Source organism: Ambystoma mexicanum, chromosome 11, assembly GCF_040938575.1.
Source record: "Ambystoma mexicanum isolate Mex_15411 chromosome 11, UKY_AmexF1_1, whole genome shotgun sequence".
Classification (NCBI taxonomy): domain Eukaryota; kingdom Metazoa; phylum Chordata; class Amphibia; order Caudata; family Ambystomatidae; genus Ambystoma; species Ambystoma mexicanum.
Genome location: NC_090934.1, coordinates 350614981 through 350642868, shown reverse-complemented (window position 1 = coordinate 350642868; position 27888 = coordinate 350614981). Strand labels below are relative to the sequence as shown.

Below are 27888 nucleotides of genomic sequence, written 5' to 3'. Positions count from 1 at the left end.
CTGATTTCGGGCCCAGGTCCCTACCCGTGCAGTTGCACAACCGCACTGCTTCCCGGCAACCCTTGCACTTGGGTCTGTATCTGTAAACCTACAGTTGCCCTACTGTACTTTTGGATACCTGCTGTCTGCACTTACCCTTGCACCTGCAACCTGATGGCCACACCTCTTGTTATTGTTTTGTTCCCATGTATAGCACTGCCCCCTCGCCTTTCCCCCTAGCACTTTTCCCCACCCCTGCACATACGCAAGCTCAATGTCACTTGGCCTAGTAAAATCGTTGTCTCTGTCCTCCCTCTGTTCCCCCTTCCTTGCCTTGTCGAGCCTTGAAACACTTGTGTATAGGTGCGTTACAAATGCCATGTCAGATCATATATCACTATTGTGACAACTTTCTTACATCATGAAAGGTGGACGTTATAAGAAAAAACAAAGTGTCTGTTAGAATGCCTTTCACATTCATTTATTAACATATTTCATAAAATGGAATGACTGTGCACCAGTATAATGCAGTAGAAAACAGCTGTGTAATCATGGTGTCACCTACTTTCATAATCTGACATAGTGATTCAGACATTTTATTGCATGGAATCCACGTTTAATTCATACTGTGTCTAGAGGAATGAATACAAGTGTCAGTCCTATAAATAACTACGTATCAGAGCACACTGACAAAATAGAAAACTTCAGGTGAATCAGGGTCACCCGTGCTCTGGAGAACACCTTCAAAGCAAGTTGAGTATTTTATTACCTCTCTCTGCCCTTCCCAATTACAGAAAAACACATGCAGAGATATTTGGACTCACAACATAACCTTGATACAAGCCAACATTTAAGGTTAATTTCAGACATGAATAAATAAATCTACAACTCGGACAAGATGTAGTGCATTTTATGGTTAGATTTGTGCTGCAGAAGATTATAGTAAATTACTATAATCATTTTTCACACACACGATGTAAATCATGGACAGGGAAGTAGGCACCCAGACAAATATTGGGAAAGAAACAAATGGCACAGCTTTTGCAGAGATCATATATGGTATTATCGGAACACTATAAAAACAGTTAATTCTTACACGCATTGATGTTATTCGTAGTTAACAAAAACACAGCTCTAAAAACATACTATTTTTCTGCCAAAGAATACTACTATTTCATGGACAACATCTGTGTATTTAAAATAATATTCTTACAACCGTAAACACTGTGCATTTACTATTCAATACCTTGAGCAATGATATAATGGGTTAGATATTATTTCATATACTGAAACTACTTTATGAATGGGAACATTATCGGACTTACAATAAAAGGGAGGTATGATTAATAGAACAAAAATGGAATATTCAACAGACTTTTACCCGAAAGAGGATTCTTCCTCCAGGATTCCAGTTGATGTAATGCAGACCCAGATCCTTGGTAAACATGGGTTTTCCAATAGCAGCAGTCCCCTACGTAAACACAGTCCACTAACATTGCTTCATTTAAAGAGATGCAACAAATGAGCACTCCAACCAATGTTCCCTTCTCCATAGCTACTCGAAACTGGCTGAAATGGTGAATTACATCCACAGACTTCTATATGCATCATACTTATTTGAAATGCAACAAAAAAACGTACCAGTTTGTAAATTGTGAACTAGCTATTTGGCAACAGGGATTGAGGGGGGGGGGGCACAGATGGAGATTGCAGTGTGGACCGTTTATGCACAATAGAATAGGGATAATTACCATCCCGACACAAGAAAATACCTCATAGCTAGATGAAGTGAGGGATTGCCCAGTTGAAAATCAAATCTAAGAATTGAATCCTATTTTACAAACACTCCTACTTATATGCTTGCTATACAATTTATTGTGCATTTGACATGAACACTCACATTAAAAAGGACATGCAATTCTGTTACTCCAGAAACTGATGAAGATAATTATAATGATGCCAAAATACATTAACAAAATGTATTGCGTTTTTGTTGTTCAGATCTTTTTTTAACCTGATATTTACAAGCTACATGATATTGTATTTAAGCCATCATGAGAAAAATCATTTAGTTCTTAATGCACTATCTACTACTGAAAAAAAACTCTCCTGCCCTGAGCTTACATTTCTATATATCACTGGTATCATGCAAGTGCAATTTGTTCAAATGAAGTTGAATAAGACCAGATGGACTCTCACAATCTATGTATGCAAATAAATGGACTGGTCTGGGTAATTTGTGCCCTGCTGATAGCAAACTACCTGGTCACAACCATATGAGCCAGGCAAAGTAAACTGCAATCAAAAGCAATAATTTACTTTTCTTTGAACAATGACTGAATGATTGACAAACTATTCTTCAAAGCCTCAGTCACCAGAAAAAATACAGGTAAAAAAAAAAAGAAAATCTACTTCTGTACAACTTCGAGCAGTTCTGTACAAAGTGGCAGATTGTATGTGAGAAGAAAAATTAAAACCTAGTCTGTTGCTTTGTCGACGACTACAGTACAGTGATTTGCTATAATACATGAAGAGGACATGTTACTTCCTTGACATTAAAACAACGGCAACTATCTTTGATTGAGCCAGAATAGGAAGGCAATCTCGTCAATCTAACCAACATCAGCACATTTATGAAGTCCACTAAAGGCATAGTTTGTGCCAATAAGAAGTTAAAACATATGTTTTTGCCAAACACAGCCCTATTTCTAGAAATGTTTCCATCAAAAATCAGTTGAACATTTTCATGAGCTTGATAGTCAGCATGAACTGTTCCTATGCAGAATGACATACTTGCTTCAAAGCACATTGTAGCGTATTTACATAAAGGATTGTCAGACTACACCAGTGAAGAGTAGAAATTATATGCATATCTAAAGTATTATAATGGAATGGTCTTCAGTATACAGAATATGAAGACAGAAGGCAGTCATGTACAGTGTGCCACAAGATGGAAAACAGAAAACCTGAATTAGGTATAAGATAATAGAGTTTAATTAATTACATACAACAGTACAATTTGTACATTAACGGATGCATATTTCATGGTTCACCAATTTAAAATACTAGTTTTGTTTGTGTTGGTTTCTAAATATATTACTGTATGGATTTCAGTTGTGTTCTCTCGCATTCACCCTTTCTCGACATCCAGATAATCCGACACCCACCACTTGAAGGCCTGCACTGAAAAATCAGCACTTTCAATTCTTAGGATACTTCTGGGAAGTTCTTCATTTTGTTGTCCACCATATAATTAGTCCCAAGATGGCAGCAGCAATAGCCAAGACTAAAATTAAGATACAGATCTTCTTCCGGGATTTACGCTAAATGAAACAAAAAAACATACAATAATGTGTGATTATCAGAGTACAACTGTGACATTAGATCTAAAACTGGATGGTGTCATGCCAAATTAACTCGCATTTGAGTAATGGTCTGAAGAAAAAAAGAATCTTTACCTGGTAATAGGAGGCTCTCTGTAATTGCTCACCGGCCCTTTCCACTTGCACTTCCGCACTTTCCACATTTGCTTCTATACTATCTGCAAAGAAAATGTGTGTGTTATTTTGTGGTTTTGCCTATGCTTTTTTAGGACCTATGAAGTTTTTTTGCGGGGGGGGGGGAAGACCATGCAATTATACAACATTTAATGTATTACAAACATATCAAATACAACTATAAAAGGTAATGTAATGTTGAATTCCTAGTTATCCACATGGCTGTTCAACACAGACCTATGCTGATTATGAATCACAGATCACAGCCATTACAGTTACTATAACCATCAAGATAGCATTATGGAAGTAGATTTTATTATTCTCTCAGTTCCTTGAAGGTTCAACTCCCACCTTCTTAGTGATGAGATTCTAAATGAATGGGCAAAGTTAATCACTTATCAAAACAGTTACATACAATAGAATACAAGTTATTGCTGTAAGGCATGTGTCCTTAGTTTAAGTGTATTATCTAGAAATACAGTGGCCAGGGTGTAGCTAGATCAGATAGCTATAAGCAGGTGACCAACTCCTCAAGATCTTAAAATTGGAAAAACAATATGAACTACATAAGTAGATTTCTTGTTGGGGCACAAACAATTAAAGGGATTGTGAAGATTTTTACCTGCCGACAGTGCCAGTTTACAATCTATAGGTATTACAGTTAACCCAAGACATGTTAGCCTTCTATGATGTATTCGGGAAGACCAAATTTGGTGGAGTTCAAGCTTAGTTGGTGCGGTTATATTTACATGTGCATGATGTGACTAATCACCAGGTTTTGCTATTTTTCCACGGGGGGAGCCCTTTCCTATGAGGCTAGGGAGGCGAGGCTGCTACCCATCAGCACCCCTAGGGGTGGTAATATGCGGGAGGAACTCAATGGGTGGTACTCCACTCCTGGGCAATTGCCTCAATACCACCACCACAGCACATAAACCCCTACCCGCATTGTCACCCTGCTCATCCACTATTGATAGTGAGACCATGTGCTATTGTGAGACAGTGTTCCAAATGTCAAGTACACTGGGACGAGGAAGAAAACAAGAAGCAACAAGAAGGGCTATATGTGGAAAAGCAACCAGCTACTGTGACGAGGTGGTCCTCAGAAGGCATAAGTAATGAACAAGGAACTCTCAAAGATGGAGTTGACGTTATGCAAGGGCGCAGTCAACAAAATAAAACAACAAGCAACAAAGGACTCAGGGAGATCCATCGCGGAAGACGCAAGGACGCAAGTGCAGCACGGGAAGTTCAAACTGGGAATTCTTTAGCAGAAGCCGAGCAAGTCCTTGCGAGGAAAGAGGTAAGCCAAGGGATGCAAGTAACGCGTCCAACTGGTCGGAAAAGAGCTGACACGCTGAGGTCAGAGAAGGACAATGGGGGTGGCGTGACCTGTAGCGGGTGAATCAATAGGTCCTGGAATGACGCAGTGACCGCCAGCAGTAACCTGCCTCAGAGTTGCATATGAGAACAGAGGAGAAGCTGACGGCAAGAAGCAAGACCCACAGCCTTGTGAAGAACTGGTGAAGTATTCCCGCAAAGCAGGTAATGGGAAAGACAGAAAATCCAGGTGGGGTCCAGGTAAAGGAAAAGTAAATCAAGAGTGTATCAAGAGTCATCTCCCTCGGCGCAGTGGCCATTCTCTTACCACTGCTGAAGCAAAGATTAAGGAGAGTCACTTCCCTTGACGCAGTGGCTCAACCACTACCACTGCTCAAGTAGAATGGCGAAAGGTTTGCAAAGACACAGCAGAGTCTGGAAAAGATATTTATCATCCAGACATTAAATAGAAGCCAAATAAGGCCAGGAGTTTTTCTACTTCCTGGAGAGAGGTGACGGGACTGATGGAAGCATTCTGTAAAATTGATGAACAATCGCTGTGAAGAACTTTGATTAAAGAACCATGGGAACTGGGAGGGGTCAGAAATGAGAGACAGACACAAAGAGGAAACTTTCGCAACAGTCATTTTATTAACAGAAAGGGGTTTGGATGTAGGCCTAACTTTCCCTATACCAATGTGAACTATTCACAATGTTGTGTGTCAAGACCAGTCTCTTAAAAGGCAACACAAATGTCTCTTTGACCTACTACTTTCTTCAGGAAGGCATTACAAATGTTCCTTTCACAACATTGGTTGAAATAAAGCATAGAGGAAGTCTCCCCCAGTCTTTTCAGGATGGCAAAACAAAATGTATCTTCCGCAACACTGGTTGGAGTATGATAAAGGACAGTCTTTCCTACTTTTCAGGATGGCTAACAAATATCTTAAAAAGAGACTTGGTCATATTAAGTTATCACATTATTTCAGAGTAATTTTCTCAGTACACGCTCCTGCCAGGAAACATCTCAGCTGAAATGTTTACTCTCATGCCAGGAATACATCCCCTTTTGGTTCTCACAGATCCCCTGGTGCACTCTCCTGCCAGGTATCTATTCACAAAAAGGTCTCTTCACAACATTTACATTCTTTTAGGCTTCACAAAATTGTACTCCTTCAATGATTACTGTTGGCTTCAGTTGTTAGTTGTGCCAATTTCCCCCATACTTACATCCCATACATGAGGGGTTATTCAAGCACTGTCTGTCAACCCTTCCTTCAATCTCTTGACAATGCTTGCTCCAGGTTTCCCCCAACTGACATCTCATGTCAGGAGAATTGTACAAATGTTGCCCCTGTTGTTCTGTTGTAAATGTCTTTTGGCTTAGGCAATGCTGGTCCCAAGTTTCCCCCAACTGACATCTCATGTCAGGAGAACTGCACCATATTTGCCTTTTCCTTTCAGTTCTATTTGGTCGGTATTCAAAATTACTTTCAAAATGCTTTCTAGTGTATTTGCACGTCCCGGGGCCCCCTTCACTGTCAGGCTGACACGCTGGTTCACTGTGAGGCTGCCAAAATGTGACAGCTTCCCCTTCTGGCCAGAGTCTCATTAGGTCTCTGTGTCGGCCCCCCTGTCCTTCGCCGCCAAATCCTGCGCAGCTCTGCAGGACCATGTCTCCTCGCACAGCCACACTGCGCATCGTTTGCTTTCTCTCTTCCGGAGTTCCTCTCCTCCGGTCCCGAATGCCGCCAACCAATTTGTCGAGCGTCGTAAGTTCTCCCCACAACCTTTGTGGGATTTCTTCTGCCACCGGTCCCGCTTTCCGCTCTGCGCATTCTGCAGCCTTCTTTCTCTCTCCTTTTTCACTTGCCACAGGTGCTCAAAGGATTTAAATGTCCCGCATAGTTGACTAGGTTGTAAATAACTGGACTGCTCATTATTCTTAACATCACATTTCCTCTCCATAGGGACGCCTTGCTCCTCTTTCTCGTGCCAGTACCGAAGATTTTCTGGGATTTGTAGGCCAAGGAAGTTTCAATTGTTTTTAAATCACATGGTTGAACAGTTGCATTTAAAATACTACAACCATAAACAGATGTTTCATATGCTCTAGGTTTACCATGTGTACACATGAATATTGAATAGGGGTTTGTTTAACCAAAGTGCCTTTCAGAGTTTTACAATAAGAGGATTCCGAGTAATGACAGCAGGCCATTAAATCCTTCAGAATTAAAGGATCTTCCACACAAGAAAAAGAAGTATAATGCTTCTCTAAGAATTGTGAAAAAAAGAAAGATCGCCCAGGGAATCCTAGAGTGCGAGCTCTTTCTGAAGCCATTAGAGGTTCAGGAACAAGAACTAACGTAAAGAGGCACTAGGGGGCTTTGGTGAGGCAAATACAACTTTGCCAGAGGAGGCACCCCCAAGTAATGAATAAACTGATTGGGGAAGAGACGGAGGCCATTTAAGATCTAGCTTTAGCCCAGCGGAATGATTCAATCCTCATAGAAGGATTTCTCAAGGTGATTCTGGAAAACGAAGGAAGGTCCAAAGGGGGGCCTTTTTCACTTAAACAAGGCCTCTTGTACTGAGGGGAGACTACACCAAAACGAGTATCTAGGACTCAGATAGTGCTACCTCGGAGCCAGAGAAGAATCGTTCTAGAGATGGCACATGCACATTTAACATCCAGATCATTTAGGAACGGCATAGATACACAGCCAGATTGTACCACTGTTTTACTGGCCAGGTGTACATGCAGACATTAAGAACTTTGTCACTACTTTTGCCCTTTGCCAAAAGATAGCTACCCACATAATAACAGCAGCACCATTACAAATCCCCCATTGTTGAGCTGCCCTTTTCAAGAATTGGGATGGACATTGTGGGGCTCTAGAGCCTTCAAAACTGGGAAATAAACACATCTAGTATTACACTACCTGCTATCCGGAAGCGTTCCTGTTGAAGTACACATCCCAAAAAATCCTTAAACATTTGATCCCTTTCTTATCCCGGGAGGGATGTCCAAAAGAAATTCTAACAGATATGGGCACTATATTTATGTCCAAGTTGATGGCAGAGGTTAAACAAATCCTACAGATTAAGACCTTATGCACTTCCGTATACCATGCAGAGACAGATGTCTTGGTGGAACGTTTTAACCAAGCATTGTTAGAAAGTTTTCAAGAAGTTGGTGGAAGCGCTAGGACGCAATTGAGAAAACATGAAACCATGGGCTATTTTTGCCACAGGCTTCGTTAGAGTTCTCCTCATTTGCACTCCTTTAAGGACACGGTCTATGAGATGTCTTCGACATGCTCCAAGAGACGTGGGAGGAAAGGGAAGAGGCTGTTCTCTCCATATCACAAACAGCACAACATCTAAAAGAACAGATGGCTATTCTGCAAGATTTGGTACAGAAACATCTGGAACGTGCATAGGGAAACCAAAAAGTTCATTATGATCAGAAGGCCGTATCATAGATAATTCTCGGTTGGTCAAAAAGTACTTTTATCCACCTCAGTAAAAAAAGATGCTCTCACGCTGGAACGGGCCATACAAAATATTAGAGAGAACTGGTCCGTGCAATTATATGGTGGCTCAACCTGAACAAAAGTACAAAACCCATGTCTATCATAGGATTGGTGGATGTGTGAGATGAGGAGGATGAGTGAGGAGCTCCTGCAGTATTTGGGCATTTAACCCATATATAGACTACCACACGTATTGATACCTTCTATCGACTCTACAATTGAATCATCTCACTGAACCCTCTGAAAGACCAATTTCATCGAATCCATGGGGGCTATACAGCGCACCCAATTGGTAACAGTCTAGGAGACACCCAGTTGTATTCCTGGAACCATGCAATAACTGTTTCTGTAGAGAGATTCATCCCCATTACTTCTTGCCTTGAGGATGACCCCTTCGGTTGAAACACGTGTCGGCTGAAAACAATTAAAAATCTCCATTCACAAATCTGGATAGCTATTCCTTTGAATACTGTATAATATTGCGACTTGAGAATTTGAACTTGGTGTCCCTTGCGCAGTAGTACTACACACCCACCAATCCTATGCCTATAACCACTGGTGGTAGTTAGGGGTATCTCCTGTGTAGTATTTGCAGCAGCAGACTACTCACATCACAAGAAAGATTGAGCGCATTCCATTTTGGTCACTTTCCCCTTCCCCATGTCTATCATGTAAACCTATTGAAGAGGATAGCTCAGGGGCAACACACTGGTTTTGGAAGCAAGACTATGCAGAGCAACACAGGTTTGAATCCTGGGTCCGCGATTAGAAACCTCTTCGGTATTAAGCACGTTATAAATAACCAATTACAATTACAAGGGGCCGAAAGAGGACCCAGTGGAAACTTCTTCTGTTCTAATGGTTGCATTATCAGAAGAAATGCCTGAAAACAACTCCCCTCAGACTTACCCGATTACCAACAACAAGATATCCAACATTTATTAGATCAGTTCCCGGATGCCTTTAGAAGTGAGCTTGGAAGGGTAAAAGGGTTTCTGCATTATAGTCATACACCTCCAGGAAAGGTAATGAACCTAAAGTCCTATAGGATTCCAAAAGTGAGAAGAGAGATAGTCCTCCAGGAGGTGGAGAAAATGCTGGAGGCAGACCGAGAACCATTAGAAAGTCCATGGCCCTTGCAATAGTCCTCGTTTCCAAACCAGATCAGTCGAGAGTTTGCATAGACGTCAGAAAACTGAATGCCGTATTCCAGTTTGACAATTATCCGATGCCACAGATTTACGAACGATTGACGGTCTAGGGTCAGCTGTCTTCATCTCCACGATTGATCTAAGGGCTATTGGCAGGTGCCATCGAATCCAGCCGATAAAGAAAAAACTGCTTTTTCTACTCTTAGGGCACTATTTCAATTTAGCGTCCTTCCCTTCAGGCTTCATGGGGCGCCCGCAACATTTCAATGACTGATGGACAAGGTATTTTCCTGCTTCTGTGGCGCATACCTTGATGATAGATTGATCCACAGTCAAACCTTGGAGGAACATGTGTTCTATTTGTATGAAGTCACACAAGCCCTTAGAAAAGCAGGTTTGACCGCCAACACCAAAGAAAGTTCACTTGGCACGACAGCTATGCAGTACTTAGGGTCCTTTGTGGGGAATGGATTGGTACAACCCTAACATGAAAAAGTCAAGGCACTTCAGGAGACACCTCTCCCAAAAACAAAGAGATCTTCGGGCATTTTTGGGGTTCACAGGATATTATCAAAGATTCATCCCCAAGTATTTGGATTTAAAATACTGCTCAAAAGTTGCGTTGCCAAAAGGAAGATCAGGCCAGCTTTGACACTTTAAAACACATCCTCTGTAGAGAGCAGGTGTTGAAGGTCCCTAACTTCAACAAAGAATTTACACTACAGACCGATACATCCAAGGTCGGTTTCTGGGCTGTGCTTTCCCAGGAATATGATGACATAGAACATCCGGTTTTGCATACAAGTCGAAAGCGTGCCCCCCACCCCACCCAGAAGAGAAAAACTACGCTATCATCTAACTGGTCGTAAATTCAAGTTAGTGCCAGATCATTCTGCTCTAACATGTCTTAGCTTAAGAAAGGATACACCTGGATAATGTGCTGGTTTCTAGACCTTCAGCCTTTTTGTTTCAGCGTTGAGCATTGAAAAGGCAGGGAACAGGGGAATGTTGACTTTCTATCTCAAGTTCTCTTGGAGGGAGATGGGAAAGCCAAAAACATTAGGTGAAGGGTATGTCATGATTCACCAGGTCTCATCACTCTCTTCAGTGGGGAGTCCTTTCCTTTGAGGCTAGGAACGTGAGGCTACTACCAAATAGTCCTCCTAGTAGTAGTAATATCCAGGAGGATATCACAGGGAGATACTTCCCTCCTGGGGATAAGGACGTACAAATGGGGAAAATCCTCCACAAAACCACCACCACAGCACATAATCCGTTAGCCTGATTGTGACCTTTTTGTCCGCTATTTATAGTGAGACGATGTGCAATTGTGAGGCACTGACTGTTCCAAATGTGAAGTATACTGGGACGAGGAAGAACACGAGTAGCACCTGGAATGGATATGTGTAAAAGCAACCAGCTACTGTGAAGAGGTGGCCCTCAGGAGGCATAGGGAATGAACAAAGAGCTCTCAATGATGGTGCTGACATTATGCAAGGACGGAAAATAAGCAAGAAAGCACTCAGGGAGATGCATTGCATTAGACTCGAGTTCACGAGTGCAGCCAGGGAAGCTCAAACTGGGCATTATGGAGCAGAAGTCGAGCAAGTCCTTGAGAGGGAAAAGGCAAACCGAGGGACGCAAGTTACACGTCCAACTGGTCGAAAGGAGCAGAGACAGAAGGACCCTGGTGGTGGCGTGACCCGTAGCGGGTGGACCGGATGGCACTGGAATGATGCCGTGACTGCCAGCAATAACCTATCGTGGAGCCGCGCAAGAGAAAGGAGAAGAAGATGGCAAGAAGCAAGACCTGCAGCCCCATTAAGAACCAGTACAGTATTTCAGCAAAGCAGGTAATGGGAAAGAAAGTCTGGGTGGGGACTGGGTGGAGGAAAAGTAAATCAAGAGTGTATCAGGAGCTATCTACCTCAGTGCAGTGGCCAGTACCACGCATGGTTCAAAATTGACAGGAGCTTGGAGCTATTTAGCACCTGGTTATAGCCTGGAAGAGCCTGGTTGCCTTGGCAGAAACACCTACCCTGGAGCTACTTTTGACTCCCTAGACCAGCTTGTGCCATACAACCATATTTAAATGACATTCTCTCTGTGCTTTGGACTGTGTATAAATGAGCATTTTGACACATTTAAAAGACATTCGAAGCATAATGGGTCATATATAACAGGCAAAATGTTATAATGTTGATCTCATGTGGTAGCTACATTTGCAGCATGCTATATACTAGCTTCTCAGTCCCCAGAAGTATCTCCTAGTTACAGAGCATTGATAGACACCCAGGAGCCACTTTTAGCTCCTGTTCATCAAATCCTTATTTCGATCCGTAATCACTGTTTTAGCAGTGGTGTAGCAGGGAAGAGTGCATCAGGAGTTCGCTCCCTCAGCTCAGTGGACTAACCAAGACCACTGCTCACCCAGCGTGCATCGGGAGCCATCTCCCTTGTCGTAGTGGTTCAACCACTACCACTGCTCAAGTAGACTGGTGAAAGGTTTACAAAGATGCAGAGGAGCCAGGAAAAGATATTACTCATTTAGATGTTGAAGCGAAGCCAAATAAGTCTGTGAGCTTTACTACTTCCTGCAAAGAGTTGAATGGACTGAAACAAGCTGTCTGTAAAAGTGCAGAAGGATCGATGTGGAGAACTTTGATAAAAGAACCAGGGCAAGAGAGTTATTCCCTGGCCCTATTTTGAAAGTACTCTGAAAGAAGAATAATCGCGATAAAACTGAAGCAAGACACCAGGAGAAGGGAGTCATTCTACTGGTGAAGGAACATTATTTTACATTAATTGTTATGGATTTTTGGTTTAGGTGTTAGGGTTAGATTGCTAGGTTTCTGACAGAGGCCGCAGAACATATTCATTTGGACAAACATACTGACGCACATGCCCCTAACGTTTACCTAGGTTGAGGCAGGGCAAGCCCTTAGAAGTAGGGAGAGATGAACAAGTTACTTACTCATGGTAACGTTCTTTCGACTGGATGTTCCTCCCACATATTCCTCATCTTATGATATTTCCGTATCTAGCTTCAGCTGCTTTGGAATTTTCTTTCCAGCAGAGGTCGCTGCGCGTCGACTCGATGTCCCTCGAAGGCCTTTGTCTCGATGTCATCGATGGTAAAAAGCACTGCAGTGACTGTTGGCTTCAGTTCCTTTTTAAAGCATTTATAGGATATCATATACCCAACAGTTACTTCTCCTGAAAGAGCGAAGGCTGCAATCACATGGAAAATTTTACTGTGGGGTAGGTTGGGAGGGGCGATAAGGAATATGCAGGAGAAACATCCAATCGAAATAACGTTGCCGTGGGTAAGTAACTTGTTCTTCAAATGGATTGTGTCCTTCCACATATTCCTCATCTTATGATAAACTCCCAAAGCAGTGTACGTATTCCTGGAAGAAGGAGTCAGAATTTTCATTTCAGACTCATAATAATTCAGGAGTTCCTTCATAGGCCTGTGTGCACAGACTGTAGCACTGCCTTTCCAAATAAACCTTCCTGGTTGAGGAAGAGTCAATATTATAGGGATTGGAAAAGGTGTGTGTGGATGACCATGTGGCTGCCGCACAAATATCTCTAATTGGGACATCCCTCTGTAATGCAGAGGAGGTAGCCATGCCCCTGGATGAATGAGCTCGAAGACCCTCCGGGGATGCTTTCCTGCTAATCTGGAGCATTCAGATAATACATCTTGACAAGGTTTGTTTCGAAATTGCCATACTCAACTTGTGGCCTGTGTAACCTATAAACAGTTGATCATCGTGTCTTATCTTAGACTTCCTGGAGATGTAAAATGTCAGTGCACACCTAGAATCAAGCCTGTGTAATCTCTCCTCTTCCTTTCCAGGATAAGGAGGAGGATAAAATGAAGGTAAAATAATTTTCTGAAGTTAAATGGAACTCAGACACAATCTTAGGCAAGAAGGTTGGTTTCACCATAAGGACTACCTTGTCCTTATACAAGACTGTAGAAGGAGGCAAGTTCACTCACTCTCCGGGCTGATGTAAAGGTCGCTAAAAGGATGGTATTTAAGGTTAATAACCTTAAATGACAGGTATGGAAAGACTCAAAAGGAGCACACATTAAAAATCTCAATTTTTACCTTCAGCTCCCTCAAGGTCAGTCGCTTCTCCAAGCGAAGAGTTGGTGGTAGATCTCGCTCTTCAGCTGGGGCCTCCCTCTGGAACAGCCTCCCTGCATCCCTGAAACTTGAGGAGAACCATCTTCAATTCCGGAAGCACCTCAAAACCTTCCTCTTTGCCACCCTCTGATCTCGGGCCCAGGTCCCCCTCACCCCGGTTGCACCCATGCACTGCCTCCCTGGCATCCTCCACACGTGGGGACTGTTTTCTGCATCCCTACAGCCCCTACCAGCACTTGACACCTGATGTCTGCACTTACCACCAGCTGGCCCCACTTTTTACGTATTGCTTTTTATTTATTCTATTTATTTTTACTGTTGTTCCTATGTACTGCACTGCCCCCCCTTACCTCTTCCCCTGCACTTGCGCGACCTCAATGTCACCTGGCCTAGTAAGATCGTTGTCTCCGTTTTCCCTCTGTTCCTCCACCCCTGCCTCGTCGCGCCTTGAAACACTTGTGTATAGGCGCATTATAAATACCATATCATATCAATACCAAGTTGATGTTCCAAGTTGGGACTTGAAATGGGACTGGGGGAAATGTATTTGTCAGTCCTTTTAAGAATTGTATCACAAGGGGAATCTTGAAGAAAGATACCTCTTCAGAGGAGCTGCAAGATACCCCTTGATTGTACCAACCTGGAGCCCCAAATTGGCCAGATACCACCATAGGTGTACTGCATGTAAAGATGCCCTGCACCAGCTGCAAAATTTGTTCCATAGGCAGCGGTACAAGGACTTTTTTGCTGGCCTTATGGCCGAAAGCAACATTTCCATTATGTCTTCCGGGAGGTCGCAATGACTTGAGGAAGGACGGGGACTGGAGGAAACGCGTACAGGAGTGGAAACTCCTGAGTCCACTATGAACGAGTCTCCTAGAGCTCCTCTTAGGAGCTTGTTTTAGGGGAAATACCCTTGAGAAGTACCATTTGCACTTTTGGTGGACACCGGTCGTGAACAGATCCACTTTGGGGGTTCCCCAAAGAGTGAATATCGCTTGAAGGATTTCCTAAGCTAGTTCCCACTAGTGGGAGACTGTGCTCTACCTGCTCAGAGCATCCGCCACAGAATTCTTCACTCCGGCTAGGTGAACTGCCGATGGGGAGATTCCTTCTTGGATTGCCCAGTACCAGAGCTGCATTGCCTCCCTGCACAGTGATAGTAACCCTACACCTCTTTTGTTGAGGTAGTACATGGCCACTGTGTTGTCCATCATCATCAGGACGTTCTTTCCCCGTACCGAGGGCAGAAAGGCCTTCAGTGCTAGTTTGATTGCCCTCAGCTCCAACAGGTTGATATGTAGTTTGGACTCCGATGGAGAACAGCGACCGCTGATTGTCAGGTCGTTGGTATGTGCTCCCCACCCAGTGAGTGAGGCGTCCGTTACTACCCTTATCTCTGGCCATGGTTGCCAAAATGGTTCTCCCTTCAAAATGTCCCCACAGGCCCACCACAGGAGATTCTGAGCGACTTTGTTTGGAACCTGAAGGAGATCAGACATCCTGCCTGACAATTGAGACCATTGAGTCCTGAGAGCCCACTGGAGGGGTCTCATTCGAAGGCACGCCTCTGGCACCAGAAAAAAGCAGAATGCCACGAGTCTGAGTAACCTCAGAAAGTCAAAGGCTGCAATACACTTAGCACTCTGGAATTTGGTGACCATCTGCAGAATCTCTTGAGCCCTCACCTCTGGTGACGAGGCTTTTCCCAGGGATGCATCCAGGACTGATCCAATGAGTAGGCGTTTTTGAGATGCTATCATGTGAGACTTCTTGAAGTTGAGGCAGAAGACCAGTCTGCGAGGGGAGTGACAGGTGGAGCTGAGATGTTGCAGGGCCTGTTCGGGGAAACTGGCCCTGATCCGCCAATCGTCCAGGAAAGTGTAGACATGAATCCCCCCTCTCCCGAGACTCACTGCTACCACTGACCATTAACTTGGTGAAAACCCTTGGGGTGGAGGTCATCCCAAATGGCAGAACTTGAAACTGATAATGAGAACCGCCAATGGCGAACCTCAGGTACTGTCTGTGCTTGTGATGGATTGGCACATGAAAGTAAGCATCCTGAAGGTCCAATGATACCATCCAGTCCTGAACCTGGAGGGCCTGAGGGATCTGAGAAAGGGTAACCATCTTTAACTTGTTCTTCCTGAGGAACTTGTTCAAGTCTCTTTAAGTCCAAGATGGGTCTCAATCCTCTGTCCTTTTTCGTCGGAATTAGAAAGTTCAGGGAGTACCAACTTTTGTTCCTCTTCGCTACAGGTACAGGTTCTGGTTCTATAGCACCTTCTTCTAGCAGGGTTAAGATTTCCTGCATAAGGAGCGGATCTGAAACTTTGAAAGAGCTGTTCCCCGGTGGATGACTGAAGCTTTTTTAGAGAAGGAAAGCAGTAACCCTGGGCAACTGTTTCCAATGCCCATGCAGCTGAAGTAATGCCTAGCAATTCTTTCAGATGCAGTGAGAGTCTGCCTCCCACTGGGGTCTTGTGAACTAAGACCTCAGAGAGGTTTTGAGGCGGCTGTAGCAGTGGCTGATGGTAAAGCAGCCACTGCCTGGGCGGTTCTAGTACATCTTCCCCATCCACCACTGGGAAATCATTTCTGACCTCTTTGATTGGACAGTCCTATCCGCCTTCCAACTGAGGAGTAAAAGCGAAAGGACCTAACCCTCCAAGGTGTGCCGGTGGGGCAGTTTTGTGTCTGTCTAATAGCAGCACCAATGGACTTTGCTTCTGCTTTGGAGGTCTGCAATTTCTCCAGGCCCTCGTCAGCCTTACTACCAAATAAATGTGTGCCATCAAAGGGCATGTTAAGCAATCAGGATTGTACATCTGGAGCAAAACCCGACTTTCTTAACCAGGCAAATCTGTGCATTACTGTACTAATCGGCCATGGACCTGCTTATGCTGTCAGCAGTGTCAGGACCTGTCTGGAGGGATTTTAAATCTGGTCGCTTTCCTCCCCTTCGGGGATATGATCAGCCACCATTGGTACACATTCTCAAATAGTGTGAGTGAATCTGGCCAACGTGCACGTGGCATTTGCTGACTTTAGGGCCATACTTCCCGCAGAGAAAACCTTCTTGACCCAAGTGTTGTAGAGCCTGTTATCTCTGTATGGGGGAATAGTCAGGTATGTGTTCTGTTTAGAGGTTAATGTGGCAGCTTGTACCACTAAACTTTCAGGAGTGGGATGCTTTGTCGAGTAACTGGGGTCACTACTGGACGTCCTGTATTTTGATGTTAATTTTCTATTCACTGACGGAATCAATTCTGGCGGCACCCAATTTGTACTCGCTCTGCTTTGCAATGTCACATGAAAAGGAAGAATAGGATCCTCCTGGGGTCCATTATCTCGGATGTCAGTCAGATCATCCTGTTCGTATATTGGTGTGGGTCTTTTCCACCCCATATATTCTATCACCCCAGACATTAAATGTCTATAAGACCCTTCAGCATGGTCAGTAGGGTCCGGTCTCCCAAACTCTCATTCTGGGGATGTATCTAGTCCACTTGCATTTTGCAGGGACTACTGTACGATTTTTTTAAATCCTCGATTCCTCTGAGATCAAAGGCTCAAGGACGCTAGGTGTTCCATACAAAAGATCAAAAGGTTGTGAATCATCCAAAGAATGTTCTACTTCCTCTTAAATCGAAGAAAGTGACTCAAAGAAGTCCTTTCTTGGTAATGGTGTATACACCTTTTCTATGATCCTCATGGCGTCACCGAAATCTTCAGGCACCTTCGACGTCGTGACGCTTTTGGCGTCAAGGGTTGGTCATGGTCCAATGAGTCTTTTGTGCTGATGGAGTCGATGACTTCTTCCTAGAGGAAGATTTGTCCCGACTCGAGGGATCCTTTGACCACGCACAAGGAAATGTTATCTTTGCCTTCCGCCCCGAGGGTGCACAGCTTTTGCCCTTATCCTTTTTCTTGTTGAGTTTTTTGACCTGGGCATGGCTTTCATAAGTTTGAGGGGGTCAAGGCTGCATTCCCGATCATTTTTATTCTGAACTTCTCCCACTCAGCTGGAGAGGCTGATTTTGTCAGGAATTTAACCCGTTCTGGGGAGGAACTCGACGATGAAGACAGCAGCCTATGGTGCCTTTTCCTCAAACGTCGTGAAGATGACGAGTGGTGAGAACCACTGCATGATCTCGATCTGTCTTTTTACGACAAGGAGAAATATTTCTCAACTCATCTGAAGACACTTTTTTCCAACCGGGTCATCAAAGGGGAATTTTGACCTACCTGCCGCTAACTTTCCTCTTTGCTCTTTCAGGGCTTTCGCCGTCATCAGTAGGAGGCAACACAGAGACACCCGATGGGGGTTCTTAAGGGACATCTTCGCCCCACATTCTTTGCACTTCTTAAACCCTGATCTCAGAGTCGAAGACACAGATGATGCCATTTTCAAGAAATATACACGAAGATTTTCGATAGGGAACCAAAGCGTACCGTATCCAAAGCAATAACTTTCGCAGAAAAACGCAACTGAAGTCAACGGTCGCGGTGCGTGCTTTATACCATCAATGACGTCGACATCGAGATGGAGGCCTCCAAGGCACATCGAGTCGATTGACAGACGCGCTGCGCCCTCTTCTGGAAAAACAATTCTGAAACAGCTGAAGCTGGATATGGAAATATAAGATGAGGAATACATGGGAGGACACAATCCATTCGAAAGGTTTTTCTTTGATAAAGGTTTGCAGCCCAAAACACGACCCCTCCTTGTCAGTCTCCTCCTACACCCTCACAATGGTTACTCTATTTTATTAATTTAATTTCCTCCCTTTGTTCAGAGTAAGGGGTTTATAGTCTTTGCTATTTATCTTTGTATTCCTTTGTAATACAGAGGATGAATTAAGCAACTTTTGTGCATTAATGGTTATAGTTAAGGGGCACTGAAAGCGAAACTAGGGTCATGGGAAATAAAGATAAGAGGCAGATGAAATGTGAGGAAGGCACAGCCTGTTGTTGATAACCCACCCATTGACTGCGCATGGATAAGCTATGGTCATTCCAACCCACTACCTGCCATTTCCCCCACCCAAACCACATCTCCCTCTGAGATCTTCGCGCATAGGTCTGTGCTTTTTAAACAGCCTTCTGAAGGGTAAGGGATTAATTGCAGCTATGAACCAGCTCCTGATCTAATATAACTGTTTAAACCAAATTGTGATTGAAGTTAATATGGCTGCTAGGACAGTCCATTTGCGGTGGACCAGGGGAACCAGCAGTGCTTGCAGCACTTGCAAGGCCACTCCATTTGTTAATTTCCCCAGAAAGGCAAATCTGATCACAAGACAACATGAACTTTTATAGCTGCAGTGATGGAGTCACATTTGAGGGGTCCTCTGAGGTGACCTGGGGGACTCTGGTAGCCTGCGATGGAGGAGTCATATGGAGGAACCTCCAGAATCTATCCATCTCATTCCTCTCTGCACTGTCCCATGCCTTACAGTCATACCTCAAGAAGAACCTTCTCTTTTAAGTACCCATGACATGTGCTATATAGCTGTGACAAAGCCCTATATTTTAAGATGGGTGATGGGAGATGGGTGACCAGGGGGCCGGATGCCACCCCCCCTCCCCCATGATGTAGGGCCCAAAGGAGGAACAATGGGGATCCCAGGCTCCCAAGCCCACTGTCTGCCTTCGAAAAAGTACGATGTCACTAAAACCTAGGACACTACAAGAGAGGAAACTCAAGAACTGACAGCCTGAGGACCCAAGACCAGGATAAGGCGGTCTGCTACAATAAATGTTCTAAATAAGGTGCTCTGCTGCTCTTTAGAGCTAGGTCTGCACTACAGAAATACCTTAAAAAGAATATATAAAACTGTAATGAGTTCTTCTGACACAGCCTAATCTCACTCAAAGTCAGTAGCTGAGAATGGTCTATGTTTTTAAATTAAATTTAAGTGGGGCCACAGTAAATCACAATTATTAAATCCATTTTAGGGAAGACCCATCAAGTAAAATTGATATATATTGCATATAGGGATGGGATGACCTTCTTGCCAGGAAGAGCAACAAAGGGGTTGGGAGGTGAGTACCCCAGTAATTGTTACCCCAAAAGCTTAACTTCTGAATCCTAGGACAACCCTTTCTACAATAAGTCTTGCTGACCCTTTTCTATGGTGTGCAACACATTTCCCCAACCCTGTACTGTTGTCCCACCCTCCAAAGCCTCAATTGCACATATGCACAACCCATGTGTATCTAAAAGACATGCATGCCACCCAACCCCATTTGGACACCAGTTACAAGAGGAAAGCAAGGTCCTGCCTGCCAGATAAATGTGAGAACCCGAAAGTTGCAAACAATGGCACTGGGTTCTGTAGTCGAGAAAGAACACTGGATCTTGCAGCTCAGAACATAATACAATGGTTATATTCAGAAAATGCTCAAAAACAATGAACTAGTTCACTGTGTAGGTTTGCAAACAAGGAGGAGGAGTGCTCGCAGGCATGGAGGGGGCATTGCAAAATGGAATATCGGCAGCTGCAGGAACGATAGGATCAACTGAGATTTCCAAGACAAAATGGCAGATTGCCTCAGAGTTTTGGTCAGTGGCACTGTGGAGGAACTCGAGAATAAATCAAGTTCATCTGCACCAGTTTACCCTAATCACAAAGGGCCCACCCGATGCAGATTAATTTAAAAACTTAAACCACTTCTGTTTGTAAGAATCAGGTCTGGGCTCTGTGTTCAAGGTGGCACTGCCTGTTTTAGTACTTTCTTAACGTGATGCAAATGCAAGATGAAAAAGGTTGCCAAAATGTCATATGCAAGATCACATTGCTTAACATTACAAATCTAAAAAGGTAAAATAGAATTATTAGTACTTTGCATGGAAACTGGGATGGTTGCAAAGGTTGAAAGCGAACTTCTTGGTCTACTTCAAGGCAGTATACAGTTTACTCTGTCGTCATACAACTGAACTGGTGGCAGATCGAATCACTGCTGCCATATTCCCATAATACCATGGAAAACTAAGCCTGTCACTGCCATAAATATTTGTTCCTTAAAAAGGACAACGAGATTTTATATTTACAGTGATAAACATTCAACCCATTTAGTTTTTGTGGCATTGTAAATAAATGAGTTTTGAAGAGATCAGGTCACATTTCACTAAGACATGCTTGAAAGCGTTACACCAATAAATCTTTTAATCAGCTATTTATTTATCAGTGTTTCAAACTAGGTCCCAACCATGGTATAACCGGGGTGGGCCTCTGGGAGGAGAGAGCGCAGGCCAATTTCTAGATAACATAGCTCCCAGGGTAAAACCTTAGCATGCAACCCTATGCTTCGAGCCCACCCACCCCGCTGCATCCCCTCTCCACATCAATGCAATATTAACAAAAGCTACTTTTTAATTTTTTTTATTTTTATTTATGAGATTGAATCACCGAAGTGATTTTTACAAGTGACGAACAGTAGAATCATAAAACAAGCAGAAGAGTTGAAGAAAAAAAAAAAAGATCAAGTTGCAGCTGAAGTGCCCTGAAAAGGGCACTTGTTACAAAGTCATTCGACCGTTAAGGTTGTGGGCACTTAACCCGCTAGAGTTATGGGCCCCAGGCAAGGACTCCCAGCCTTATTGTTGAAAATCAAGTCCAAGATTTTAACTGCAGCTATCGCCCATGATGGTCTGGGCCCACCACAGCTCATCTTCTGGCAAGTGCCCTTTGGCCAAATGTGATGTCAAATACGGCGTTCTGCAATGCCTGGTTCCTGGGCAATATAGTAACAGGTTTTGCAGAGTTTTGGGACTCGTTTTTGTGTTGCAAAAGCGGCAGCTGTTAGTCGGTGAAATTCCTCTTATGTTTAGAATCTTATTTGAAGGCAGTAGGTTCAACCTTGCCTGCAGAAGAGTTGATCGAAGTTTTCTGTTTGGATGTTTCAACAGGAACGGTTGTAGGTCGTTTAGTTTTCTGACCGTTGGAGGCAAGTGAAGAGTCAGTTTGTACTTTGCAGCTTTCTCCAAGGTGGAAATCCAGTCCATCTCGTTTAAACACTAATTTGTAAAAGTAGTAAGTAGACACAACAAAGTAGACAAACACACTATCTCATGTATTGCCTAAAGAACAATCTCCTAGATTCTGCCACTGCAAAAGTGATTATTCCTGCGGTGTGATATATTGCATGTATTAGCCATTAAAGATCATACATATCTTAATTTTTTGAAATCCCTCTCAACATCTGCAACAGCACTTGTAACCAATATCCTCAAGGTGAATCATATTTGAAAACAATTCATATTTCTTTGTATAGAGAATATACTTTGAAAAAAACTTAAACCACTTCTGTTTGTAAGAATCAGGTCTGGGCTCTGTGTTCAAGGTGGCACTGCCTGTTTTAGTACTTTCTTAACGTGATGCAAATGCAAGATGAAAAAGGTTGCCAAAATGTCATATGCAAGATCACATTGCTTAACATTACAAATCTAAAAAGGTAAAATAGAATTATTAGTACTTTGCATGGAAACTGGGATGGTTGCAAAGGTTGAAAGCGAACTTCTTGGTCTACTTCAAGGCAGTATACAGTTTACTCTGTCGTCATACAACTGAACTGGTGGCAGATCGAATCACTGCTGCCATATTCCCATAATACCATGGAAAACTAAGCCTGTCACTGCCATAAATATTTGTTCCTTAAAAAGGACAACGAGATTTTATATTTACAGTGATAAACATTCAACCCATTTAGTTTTTGTGGCATTGTAAATAAATGAGTTTTGAAGAGATCAGGTCACATTTCACTAAGACATGCTTGAAAGCGTTACACCAATAAATCTTTTAATCAGCTATTTATTTATCAGTGTTTCAAACTAGGTCCCAACCATGGTATAACCGGGGTGGGCCTCTGGGAGGAGAGAGCGCAGGCCAATTTCTAGATAACATAGCTCCCAGGGTAAAACCTTAGCATGCAACCCTATGCTTCGAGCCCACCCACCCCGCTGCATCCCCTCTCCACATCAATGCAATATTAACAAAAGCTACTTTTTAATTTTTTTTATTTTTATTTATGAGATTGAATCACCGAAGTGATTTTTACAAGTGACGAACAGTAGAATCATAAAACAAGCAGAAGAGTTGAAGAAAAAAAAAAAAGATCAAGTTGCAGCTGAAGTGCCCTGAAAAGGGCACTTGTTACAAAGTCATTCGACCGTTAAGGTTGTGGGCACTTAACCCGCTAGAGTTATGGGCCCCAGGCAAGGACTCCCAGCCTTATTGTTGAAAATCAAGTCCAAGATTTTAACTGCAGCTATCGCCCATGATGGTCTGGGCCCACCACAGCTCATCTTCTGGCAAGTGCCCTTTGGCCAAATGTGATGTCAAATACGGCGTTCTGCAATGCCTGGTTCCTGGGCAATATAGTAACAGGTTTTGCAGAGTTTTGGGACTCGTTTTTGTGTTGCAAAAGCGGCAGCTGTTAGTCGGTGAAATTCCTCTTATGTTTAGAATCTTATTTGAAGGCAGTAGGTTCAACCTTGCCTGCAGAAGAGTTGATCGAAGTTTTCTGTTTGGATGTTTCAACAGGAACGGTTGTAGGTCGTTTAGTTTTCTGACCGTTGGAGGCAAGTGAAGAGTCAGTTTGTACTTTGCAGCTTTCTCCAAGGTGGAAATCCAGTCCATCTCGTCTAAACGTTTTTTTGTTTTGGTTGGATTCAATATAAGTTCTTCAATTGATCTGCCGCATTTGACCAGATTCAATCTGCAGCCGTTTTGCAGCCATAAAAGCTACTTTTATTAAAGGATGAGCGGATAGGGCACACATAGCATACACATCTCAAAAACTGGATTCTCCATTATGCTGTAATAGTATTACTATTATTGCTAATTTGCAATGAAAGTAGTTAAAAGTAGTAAGTATGAATGGATAATCTGCCACTCAAGAATTGCGCCACACTTGTTAATTCAAACACTTCAAAAAAACATCCTTTATTCCTTATTTGCCCTTTAATTCTTGTTAACATCCTTTATTCCTTATTTGCCCTTTAATTCTTGTTAACACGTGTTTCGGCTACAAAACACTAATTTGTAAAAGTAGTAAGTAGACACAACAAAGTAGACAAACACACTATCTCATGTATTGCCTAAAGAACAATCTCCTAGATTCTGCCACTGCAAAAGTGATTATTCCTGCGGTGTGATATATTGCATGTATTAGCCATTAAAGATCATACATATCTTAATTTTTTGAAATCCCTCTCAACATCTGCAACAGCACTTGTAACCAATATCCTCAAGGTGAATCATATTTGAAAACAATTCATATTTCTTTGTATAGAGAATATACTTTGACAAAGAAAGCCTTTTCACTACTTACAACTCATAATTGTTGGCTTTGGAAAGAACTGTAGTCCATTATATCCTTAGTGAGGCTTTCATTGAATAGCGCACACTGTGAACTGAATCATTTCTAGGGACTCAATTTTATTTGCTAAAGTTAGGTCAAATGATTTATGCACAATCACACTCTTTAGGGAAGTGCTGAAGCTGAGAGTTGAGTCCTGTCTGCAATTTAGGCAATTGATCACATATGTTAACGGGAGACCAAACACATATTCTGTGATTTGTACAGCTGTACTATGGAGAGAAAGTTACACAAAGAAAATGCCTAATATGTTTTCCTGCTTGTATTCAATGTTTCTGCTTAGAGCTTGTTACGCACCCCTTGCCTCATTTCTTTTTTTAAAATTTTTGCTAATAGCACCATGGCTACCTCGTAATGGGGCCCAATAACATGAACTTTTCCATTCCCACCCCTCCAATCAACACACTTCTTTGTACCCATTTAACTTCCCCTCCACCCCCTTTCAGTCATGGTATGTGGACAGATCATATCTCTGGATTTTGACAATAATTTGAGCCGTCTCTTGGGGGCAATATCTAATATGCAGGTCCAACCTACTCGGTTAAACCCCATCTCAAGTGAAATATGGGCACTCTCTTAGTACAGTGAATGGTATAATGAGGTCCGGGGCGCACACATTCAAAGCATTTTTCCCACTAGGTAGCCAAATATCGAGCTCTGAATTCACCCCACATCTTTTCGCACAGAGCTGATTTCCCATGGAGTGCCACTGTTATCCGTTCCATTATACATATGTTTGTGGCGACATTGATCCACTCTTTCTTCCCAGGTACTTCAGTCCCCTTCCATCGCATAGCCAGGCAGGCATGCAGCGCTAACAATAGGAGTGCAGCCACCTCTGTGATTCTCGTGAATTCTCCCTCGGACTCCTTCACCCCAAATAACACCAAGAAAGGTCCGTTGGAGCCCATCCAGATCCCTAATCCAACCCAGGACTTTGTCCCAAAACATCCTAATTCGGGGGCAGCCCCACCACATATGCCAATAGTCAGCCCTCTCACCACACATAAGCCAGCACATGGGACTAGTTGACTGGACCATTTTTGACAACCTAAGAGGGTCATATTGCCATCTATGCAAAGGTTTAATGGCATGCAATTTATAATGACTTGCAATCTAGGTCTGTGACGCCCCCTTGCATAACCGCCCCCAAAGGTCTAGATCAATTTCCACCCCAAAGTCCCACTCCCATCATAGCCTCGGTTTTCCGTTGACCCCCTTCCCGCATCTACCAATGCTCTCTATACATGGCAGAAATAAGGACCTTCGAATCTTGACCTTTTTTCTAAGAGCTCCTCAAAAGGGGTGAGGTCCCTTTGATTCTTCTCCCTCCATATCTCCCTTGGGAAAATCCCTTTAAGTTGAAGGAAGGAAAAGACCGGTAGGGGGCCTATACCCAGTGCCATCTCCAAGTCCATAATTGTAATAAAAGGTGCCCGCCCTCCAAAGTTGGCCCACCCTCTCCAGACCCACTTCAAACCAAGATTGGAACCTCTCGTGGTCGGGGATGGCCTCCCAGACCCCGGACGCCCAGATATGACTCAAGGGGGAAAGCCATGAGGCGATCCCATACAGGTCAGCCCGTTCCTGCCAGATCTCCCATATGGTGCCCAATATCGGGTGGTCACTGACTCTACGTGTAAGCTTGCGTCTCGGGACCCATAACCATTCTGCAACCGTGGCTAGGGTGAGACTGCGATTATCTAAGTTGATCGACTGAAGTTCCATCTGTGCTCTCAGGTGGGGAACAAGGACCCTCAACTGAGCCGCTTCATAATACTTCCTTATGTTCGGCAGCCCCACCCCACCCCTGTCTTTAGGCAATGTCAAGACATCATACAGCACTCTAGCCTTCTTCCCTTGCCACAAAGACTTAAGGATCGCCCCCTTGACCTGACGGAAGAAGGATTCCGGCCGGCGAATCGGGAGCATTTGGAGCGGGTACAAAAATCTGGGCAAGGATACCATCTTCACAGCATTCAATCTCCCAAGCCAGGATATGGTCAATTTATCCCATTTTCTTAAATCGTCCCGAAAGCTCGAAAGGAGGGGAGGGAAATTAGCTTTAAAAATGGGTGTCTACGTCCCATGTGCGATTTATTCCCAGATATCGCAGGGTGTCCCCTCCCATCAACAGTCCCAGTGGGACAAGTCTGCTGGCCTCCCCCTGTCCAGGTTTCTGCAGTGGGAATAGTATCAACTTGGCCCTATTGATCTTAAAGCCGGATAATGTCCCATATTCTTCCATCAATTGGATTGCCCTGGGTGCCGATGTCATGAGGTTCCTTACATGTAACAGGCCATTCGCATAGAAGCCCACTTTATATTCCACTCTACCAGCCACAAGCCCTTCAACCCGGTGATCTCCCCAGAGTCTCTGGGCCAGGGGTTCAAGGGAGAGGGCGAACAATATCGGAGAGAGGGGACAACCCTGCCGCGTTCCCCTGATTAAGTCAAACCATCGGGAGTAATCCCCATTAACTGCTACTGATGCCCTGGGAAATGTGTACACTTCCTTTACCCCCCTCTTGAACCTAGCATCCAGTCCCACTTTGCCCAGGACGGCCTCTAGGAAACCCCATTCAACTATCAAAGGCCTTCTCTGCATCTACAGATAGCAAGGCCGGGTCACTCCCCATGTTCCGTGACTCATGAATCAGATTTAGTGTTTCCCGCACTGTGTCTGTGCCCTGTCGTCCCATTATAGATCTGACCTGATCCGAATGTATCAGACGGGGCATATACACTTCAAGTCTCCCCGCTAGTTCTCTCGTATAGATCTTGGCATCGATATTCAACAGCGATATAGGGCGGTAGGATCCGCACCTCTTGGGGTCCCTCCCCTCCATAGGGATCACTGTGATGAGTGCCCTCGAGAATGAGTCAGGGGCGTCACCCAACTCCAGAATGTCATTAAACTGTTCCACCATGAAGGGGAATAGAGAAGAAAGGAATGACTTATAGAAGGCCATTGTGTAACCATCGTCATCTGGAACCTTTCGCAGCGGTAGTCTCTTCACTGCCGTGATTGGGGCGTCTAATTTGCCAGCCTCCTCACAAAAGAGTTTGGGCATCTGTGTATCCACCAAATATGTCTCTACTCCCATGTTCCCTGGTCTGGTTTTGGATTTATACAGGGCTTCATAAAATGTTGTGAAAGCCTCTGGGATTCTCCCTGTTTCGGAGTTATATGCAACTCCGTCCTCTTCTATCGCTGCCACCCGCCTCTCGGCCCGCTGTCCCCGTAGCCTGGCAGCCAGAAGAGCATCTACCTTATCTCCCTTCTCATAGAACTTCCGTTTAAGAAAATGTAGTTTCCGAATTGTCTGGCCTTTCTCCAGGAGTCGCAGCTCCTCTCTGGCCTTGTGGACCTTATCCTCCCTCTCCGCAGTGGCCTCCCTTGCCCTCCTAGCAAGGTGGGCTATCTCCCCCCTCAGCCTACTCACAATGAGGGCCCGCGCCCTCTTTTTCCAGGCCCCTTCTTTGATCTGGCCCCCCGCCATGTCGCCTTTCCTGCTTCCCACACTGTCCTCCTCGAGACCTCTCCAGTACTGTTCACTTTAAAGTATTCCCTTATTTCCCCTTCCATCTCTCTTCGGAAGACTGGGTCTTTCCACAATGATTCATTACATTTCCACTTAGACCCTTTGTGTGGGAGGCCTGACCAATCAAAGTCGATCGTCACTATATCATGGTCCATGTGATTGGAGATATCGAGGAGCCCCGCGCCACATCCCACAGACCGCCCTTCACATACAAATCTATCCTGGTGAAGGTACCGTGGGGTGCTGATTAAAAGGTGTAAGCCTTCTCATCCGGGTTGAAACTCTGCCATGCATCCCTTAACCCATAAACT

The 27888-nt window shown here is 43.9% G+C and overlaps 1 protein-coding gene across 1 annotated transcript in view; it reads right to left on the bottom strand.

Moving 5' to 3' along the window:
- Positions 1 to 444: 444 nt before the first annotated feature.
- STX12 (syntaxin 12) overlaps positions 445 to 27888 on the bottom strand; it is a 727233-nt gene continuing 699789 nt past the window's right edge. The window contains exons 8-9 of the mRNA XM_069623056.1: positions 3438 to 3520; positions 445 to 3302 (exon numbers count right to left, since the gene is read on the bottom strand). Coding sequence (XP_069479157.1) covers positions 3210 to 3302; positions 3438 to 3520 — 176 coding nt within the window. The 3' untranslated portion in view covers positions 445 to 3209. The remainder of the gene's footprint in view (positions 3303 to 3437; positions 3521 to 27888) is intronic.